Source organism: Phragmites australis, chromosome 6 (genome assembly GCF_958298935.1).
Source record: "Phragmites australis chromosome 6, lpPhrAust1.1, whole genome shotgun sequence".
In the NCBI taxonomy this organism is placed as follows: domain Eukaryota; kingdom Viridiplantae; phylum Streptophyta; class Magnoliopsida; order Poales; family Poaceae; genus Phragmites; species Phragmites australis.
In genome coordinates this window covers 34,707,700-34,715,593 of record NC_084926.1, presented here as the reverse complement: position 1 = coordinate 34,715,593, position 7,894 = coordinate 34,707,700, and the positions used below count along the sequence as shown (strand labels likewise).

At 46.4% G+C, this 7,894-nt stretch overlaps 1 protein-coding gene across 1 annotated transcript; it reads right to left on the bottom strand.

Moving 5' to 3' along the window:
* Positions 1-318: 318 nt before the first annotated feature.
* LOC133920599 (fucosyltransferase 2-like) lies at positions 319-7,564 on the bottom strand. The gene is made up of 2 exons (XM_062365205.1): positions 7,229-7,564; positions 319-2,030 (listed from the first exon to the last, which is right to left on the bottom strand). The coding sequence occupies exons 1-2, from the start codon at positions 7,485-7,487 to the stop codon at positions 550-552; spliced, it is 1,740 nt and encodes a 579-aa protein (XP_062221189.1). The 5' UTR covers positions 7,488-7,564; the 3' UTR covers positions 319-549.
* Between the last annotated feature and the right edge of the window lie 330 nt (positions 7,565-7,894).

Genomic DNA, 7,894 nt, shown 5'->3' with positions numbered 1-7,894 from the left:
ATTCTCGGAGTATATCTTTACTCTAAGAAGAACAAGTCGGGAGAAGTCATTACAAGCTAACAAAAGTCAAGGAAGAAGTCGCCAACTAGATTTAAATCTATCTAGACTAGCTAAACCCCTTGTAACAGGCTTAAATCAATACAAGACGAACATGATATAGAGTTATTATCTTCAGTAACACTAGAACCTGTCTAAAAACCCTTGTATGTTCCTTTTGTGATTTGTCTACCCAAATCATCCATATTCTTCAATAAATTCATTAGATCGACAGTTGACCTATCGTCGACAAATACAATAGACAAATCCGCTGCATGTTCGTTTTAAAAAAAAATATCACCCCAGATAAAAGTTCATAACAGAACTTGTTCCAGAATAAGTTAAAAACACCATTATTATCAGTCCGTTCTTCTAAGTTTCTCTATGGTGTATGCATGTACAGTATTCCATAGCTATTTACAGAATCTTGTTTGGATGTTTCTTCTACGTTAGTTTCTTACTTGTGACTTTGTGAGTTTACTGTTAATTACTACCATGCCTATCAGACAAATTTTACCACTGGCTGTTGCTTTCATTGACAAGCTTTATGCCCCAACTGACGTCCACGCAGCGCCGGATGTACGGCACCACCTTGTCCAGGTCCACGTCCCTTCTCGCCGCGCAGTCGTAGTACGACGGCGAGTGGAAGCACGGCTCGACGGAGAGTGCGCGCTGGCATGGTGGATCTGGCGCGGCCTGACCCTCCGTCCACTTCTCCCACGAGGGAACCCTCGCCATGACCCAAGGGTGCAGCCCGCCGAGCCCCTGCGCGACGTATCCGAAGGTGGAGAAGCCGCTGGTGACGAGCACGTCGCACATGCTGAGCAGGTACATCTCGCTGAGCGCCTTCATGTCGTGCGATGCGTCGCCCGACCGCTGTCGCCCCTCGTGGCTCGGTTGGTGCACCCCGCCGGTGACCCTGTCGCCGTACTCGCCCCTGATCCTGTCGGAGTACCACGAGCTCAGCGACGTGACCAGGACGGCGTGGGACGACGTGTCGTTGGCTGCTGCAATATCCGGGAGGAGCTTCTCGTCGCGGACGCAGGAAAGTAGCTGTTCCAGGATTTGCTGCGGCGGCTGCTTCTTCTGGAACACTCTGATCTGTATGCCGAGGCGGCGGCCGGCGCCGGCGAGGTTGGAGTGGTAGTAGCTCGTGATGGCATGCCAGATGGGGTTGGTTGGGTGGAAGAGGTACCGGCCGAGGTGGTAGAACGCGGCGTCCTTCTCCGGGAACATGGCCTCGAGCTCGCCGAGGAACGGTGGTGTGAGGAAGAGCCCCGGCACGAGGTAGCTGTCCGTCCGCATGAGCAACCACGGAACGCCGCGGAGGAGATTCTGTTGCGCACCGCAGTAGAAGAGCTTGTCGTGGAAGCCGTACCCGCCTGCGAGGTGGAGGTACACGTACGGCGGTGGCCGCGGGGCCGACCACGACACGTTCCCGTCATCGGACTCGACGACGGCGCCGCTCTGCAGCATGTTCCCCAGGCTCTCCCTAGATTTCATGCCGTAGTCATCGAGGTGCCTGAGCGGGGAGCGCTGGCCAGCGGGCGGCAGAAGCCACGTCGCGCCCGGGAAGGGCTCGCAGAAGAGATCGGCGACGTCCTTGCCCCCGTCGACGAGGAGGGCGCGCTCGGTTAGAACGGCGTAGAGGAAGGCCGACGCGATGGCGAGTATCCGGTTGCCAAGGCCATTGAAGCTGATATTAACGAGGTAGCGGCAGTTATCCTCCTCGACATCGGCAGCATCGCCCTCGCCGGACTCGAGCCGCCGGAGCGCCTTCTTGTGCGCTGCCGTGCCAGGGCCGCATCGCTTTTGGAGCGCTTCTTGCTTCCGGAGCTTGGCGATGAGGTAGGGGGATGGCTTGTGCAACGATTTCTTGTGGTAGCCGGCGAACTCGTACCGGCTCCGGCACGACCGGTTGCTGAACTCAGCTGTGAGAAGGCCGTCGAGGAGATGGTCGGCGGCATGGTTCGATGGAGATATGCCTTCCAAGCCTGATAGATCACAACGTATAAAATATTTAGAACGTATCTATTCAGGGCTTAACTAGCTAGAACCGGTGACGATGTTTGGAACAGGATATTTATCTATATTCGCGTCGGAAAATGAAGTATTTCAGCTTAATTGCGCGAGATGCATCTGAATTATTTTTTCGAACAATACCTTTGAAATTCTTACAATTCAAACATTTTTATTGTTAGATGATCCATTCATAATATTAACAGCACTTTGATACTTTGGGAAAATGTGATGTGCCTCTGGAATCCGGTGGAATATTGTTAGGGTTTTGGACTTTGTTGGCCTACTTAGAAATTCCATGTAAATCCCAATGGCCCACAAATGCATGGTGTGATGAGGGACTTAAGTTCCATATTGCTACTCTAGGTTGAGTGAGACCAACTTGTAAGACAGAGTTGTTCCCATCTACTTGAATCAAGTAAAAGAAGAACACGTGCGAGCTCAGTCGCCTCATCTTGCCCATCCATGCGATGTGCGTGTGAATGGTCTGGCGATTTCTCATCCCTAGGTGTGCAAAGCTGCAACTCCCTTCAAAATTTCAGATTTGCTAGTTCTTAGGTGACTGAGATTTATTTTTTTAGAAGGGAGGCAGGAGGACTGCGCATTTTATTAGACAAGAAAGAAAGGAGTTACACCCGGAAAAAACCAAAACCGAAAAGGGAGAGAAGAAACGAAAACAGAACGACACCTCGTTTCTGGCCGCGACTAAAACAGCAAGCTAGCAGGAGAATTGGCCAAAAGACAAAGACCGTTTCCCCCTCCCCCTAACACTTCGCGGCCAGAGACCGAGGAAAAAACAGCCAGAAAGCTGAAGACAACAGACTCTAACAAACCAAGGAAGAAAGCATAGAAGAGGAAGAAAGAACAGACAACAGGACAGCAAGCTAGAGTTCAATAGACCGCGAGAGGGAGAGAACAGCAGCATGCTCTTTAATTGAAAGAGCAATCTGTAGGGCGTCTTCTTTTATATTCTGGAACGTTCTACGATTTCTTTCTTTCCAGATGAACCACTAAAAGGTAATCACGGTTTCATTGAAAGCTCGCCTCAAAGTCTGATCGATTGCATTAGAGGAAGCTCTCCACCAGCCGGAGATGGTTCTGAACTGACTGAAAGCAGGCAGGCTCTGGAAATGAAGCCATCTCGAAAGATGCATCCAAACTTCGTTTGTGAAAATACAATCCTTGCACAAATCTCTCGGTCACATTTTATAGAACAAATCAAATGTATATTTGGAACATTTTTTTCTCGAAGCCGAAACATTTTTTATTGAAGCTAAAACTTTTTTATTATTCAGCAGAACATTTTAAGAAAACAGGAGATGTTTGGGGGAGAGATGGGAGTGGATAAGGTTCAAAAGGAAGGGGATGATCTGGGTTGTTAGAACCATATCCAACGGTTGAAAAAGTGACTAAGAGATAAGCAAAATCTAAATCACCTGATGAGGAGACAAACCCTTAGAATTTTTGAACCTCATGGCTATATATGGAAAACTTTCACACAAGATTTAAAATGGTGCGGAGAGGGAATTGCACTGGTCACTAATGGCAGAAAATAATCCTCTTTAATGAGCTTTAATGGTTGTTTGTTTCCTTCCTTGTGTTCCCGAGGTCTATAAGGAGGAGAGACGTTCCACAAGATATTCCAGAGAAAAACCAGTTCCCAGTTTTTGCTCTCGGTACCTTTGTCATGTGCTGCCTTGGTTATTTCATCTCGGCGCTGGCGTGCCACTGACGTAGAGAGAGTAGTTCTTCGATCCACATGTCCCTGTGAATCTATATGGGTTGGTGGTGAATCAGGTATTTGGGAAGCGCCATCGTGACTGCTCGTTGTTCCTCTACATTATTCTCATCGTTGTCTACGTACAAGTCTGCCTTGTTCAAATAATTACTTGTTGACATTTGAATAGGGTCTACAAGTGGTACGTAACGAAAGGTGGGATATATGATACGGACAAACCAGATACGATGACGGTCCGTACACATTTTCCGGTAATAACATAACTTCTAATTTTTGTATCCCACTATTAATGACGAAGAGTTTTATTGAACTAACGAATACGTTGCGTTTTTATTTGTAGTGCCACAAGCAAGGTTTCAATATCGTTCTTTATGGATACTATGTTTGCGAATTTCTTAGGATAAACGGGAGGTACACAACGAACTCTGAGGACGTAAGTCATCATTGCGCCTGCACATTCTTATTTGGTTATGTTTCCGTTGTCAGTAGTGTTTTAACTCTTTTAGTTGTGTTTTCAAACCAGGCAAGGATGATCCAATATGCCAACCAAGCTCTCACCGACAAAGAAATCCAAAATGTTCAACATGATATGTGCCGGTTTATTATGCACGAAGTCATCTACAAGAACGGTAGATTCTTTGATCGCGGAGGCGAATTAGCTAGCCATCTGAGACTTTGTGTGGGGGACAGCGACTCTTAGCTATATAGGCTTGTGATGTTGTAAATATTGTTCTGTAAATATTGTTGTACTTGTGTTAAATGTTGAAATATGTGATGCTATTTATATTGTAATTGAAACTGTGTGAAATCTGGATGGAATAAAATATATTCTAATTATTATTTTTGAAATAAATACATACTACAGGCGGTTCTTATACGGAACCGCCTGTGAAAATCTTTATATCTAAGGCGGCAGCTAATGTAGACCGCCTGTGAAAATTGATTTTCATAGGCGGTTGACATAAAGAACCGCCTGTGAAAAATTATTTCTACAGGCGGTTTATTAAGACAACCGCCTGTGGAAATCGATTTCCACAGGCGGTCACTTTTATGCATGTGGTTGATTTTCACAGGCCTTCTGTCGCAGACGGGTGCGCCAAACGTCTGTAAAAAGACGTTTTCATTCGCCTGTACAGTATCGTTCTGTACTTAATAACTATTTTCTTATCTACACCAACCTTATAGTAGAAGCTTATATTTTTAGGTGGTTTGTACAAAACATTCGAGTGCTTCCTCCCATAAAAATGTGTTTTTTCTTTTTCTCCACCCCAACCTTGACTTCTCGTTCTCTACCGATCCACCAACTAGCGCCCACAGCCCTCCTACCAATCCACGGCTCCAATAGTGCCACCACCACTCGCTGCGTGGAGCCAACTTTCATCCTCACCTTCCCTCTCTACCATCGCTCATCGCCAGTCTAGCTTTGCCCCGAGGGTCACAATCTTGCAGAATTTTAGATTTCAGTAATTTGAATTGACATTGGCAATTTTTGTGAAGTAGCCATGCGATCCTTGGAAACAGCTACCGCATGAAAGTTGCACTGCTCTCTAAAAGTAGAAAGTAGATGGTGCTGCAAAGTAGAACAGCGAAATAAAAGAAATCCTAAAGACTAAATTCCGAGCGTGCACGCTCGGATCGGCCGAGCATTTTGTATTAGAGGTCCAATGCTATTGTATGTATGGGAAGTGAAAGATGATAAAATTGCTGATGTCATTCACATGCAACTCAATTTTAAAATTTTAAAAAATCATAGTTTTCAAACCGAGCATCTAAATTAAAATCCGATCGCACCATTGTATTTCGTACGATAAGAGCTTCAAAACTAGACCCCAGTTGAGTACATTTTGATGATATCTTTTTCTAACATCAACTTCGTATAAAAAAAATGCTTCTGTGTGCATTATAATTTGCTTATGATTTTTGAAAACTTGATCATGAGTATTAAAAAACATGCTTATTTGTCAAAATACTTTTCTCAAATCTGTACCTAGTTATGCTAATTTTACTTTTTAAATTCACATAATATGCTTTTCTAGTTCATATGAATTGCTTGTAATTTGAAACTAATATGTTTTTTTTAGTTTACATGGATTTGAGTTTTTCAAATTGAAACAATTTGCTTTCTGGATTTTCTGAACTGCTTGGGTGCGCCTATCTTCTTTGCTGCTACGTCCTGCTAGTCTTTGTTAGGATTACTTAAAAATAGAAAAGATGGTTAGATAAAATGTTTTTTCACAGTATATGAAATATTTTTCCATAGTATATAAAATATTTTTTTCAATACATATGATTTTTGCTTGTGGACAGACAAATTCGCTTTTTCCCAGTATTGTCGCGGGTGTGCTCTGCGTGTGTCATGCTAATTTGTCCTAATTAGAAAAGCAATTAATTACATATTTTCTTAAAGCATGCCTCAGCCCGCATGCATCGTAGCCGTTCGCATCCGCCGCGCGTGACTCAAAGCGCGCTACACCAAGCCTATATGTAGCGTGCCCTACGTGGGATCATCCGCCTGCTTGTGCCTTGAATATCGATCACTTGAATACTCGATGAAGCAGCCTCCAGTCTTGGCTCATTGGCTGGCTTGCAGAGCGCACACATTGACTTCTATATATATACCAGGACTTGAACATGGGTGTACAGTCAGCCTGATAACGGGGAACACGTACAGATTTCGCATTGTGAGCGCTAACAGTGTCGTGCTCATTAGAATGAGAAAACAATTTTGAAAACTTATAGCCATTGAACCAAAGTCAACATGTGGGCGTGCCGTGCGCGTGTCCGCCGGGGGTCCGCGCCGTCGACATGGGCAGAGGAGACGGCAGTCGCGCGGCCCGGCCGATGACTTTGTCCGGACGGTATCGACCCAGGAACCGGCTTTGTCCGTGTCTTGTTTGTCAAGGAAAGTCACGACCACTGTTAGTCCGGTGCCTTTCATTCTAGAGGAGCCGTTCCATCGACGCAGTTGAATAGCAGTGGCAGAGCTTGCAGGAGGGCCATGGCCGCCTCTACTTTTGAAAAGTTTTCTAAAAATGCTTAATTTTACTAATAAATGTCAAGTACATATTAGTCTAACCCTCCTTATTTAAGCATGCATCGTTAAATTGCCCCCGCCTTGGTTCGCTTTCAAACTCCGCCACTGCTGAATAGTAGTTCTATGGCAATATGTCGCCTAGCTTGTAGACTTCCATAGCCCCCTGAATAAGGCGTATTCACATGTTTTATTTTTAATCTCTATGCATAAAAAAGGCGTCGAACATTTTAGAACAATTAACTGTTCGGTAGCAATCTAGCAACCGAAACTGATATAGTTGGCGCGTATATCCTCTCTCGTTTTGGTAATTTCGAGGTACTGGCTATGCTATGCTCTAGGCTCAAGCAAGCTAGGTATAGCAACGGCGACTACGCGCACTATGTGGTTTCTAGCCTGCGTACCTTGCGCGTGGTTGTAGAACAGGGAGGTCGGCACCCCGTTGGGCCATCCGCCGGCGGCGGAGAGCACGACGAAGGCCGCGGCTATGGCCGCCGCCACGCAGACGGTCGGCAGAACCCTCCTCGTCGCGCACCCCCTTGACGGCCACCACCCCCTCGTCAGGGCCTTGAGCTGCAGCTCGGCCGCCGCGTGTGCCGACGAGGGCTGCTGCTGCTTGGGCGCACGCACACGGGCAGCAATACCGCCGCCCTGCACCTCCATGCTTGCTCTCGCTTTGATTTGCTCTCAGCAATGACTACACGTATAGATAGCCAGGGTGCAAGCCTTCATTCGATCGGGTAAGCGAGAGCTTGGAAGCTTATACGACCCGGGCCGGGCATGGCTTGCCACTTGCGGCGAAGCTGCTGTGGAGGGAACTGCTTGGAGTTGGAGTTGTACACGGCGACGCGTTTGCAGAGGAAAAAGGCAGGTAGCTTTGGAAGGGGGTGCGCACGGCCGGATCGGACTAACGACCTTGTCATTTTGACGATTCCTGTGGTGCGGGTCGCCGGAGTTATACGCATGTATAGCTGAATCGACTTGGTGTATGACCATGGTCGGTCGCTGGATATACCGTCGACTTCCACAAAACAGACCACATGCGTATGGACTCATATATATATATATCG

What these genes read in the sequence shown, in the direction of transcription:
- LOC133920599 (XM_062365205.1), bottom strand. Translation starts at nt 7,487, where the DNA reads ATGGAGGTGCAGGGCGGCGGTATTGCTGCCCGTGTGCGTGCGCCCAAG. An exon ending in GTTCTACAACCACGCGCAAG is followed by an intron (nt 2,031 to 7,228) that starts GTACGCAGGCTA and finishes GTGATCTATCAG; the next exon opens with GCTTGGAAGGCATATCTCCA.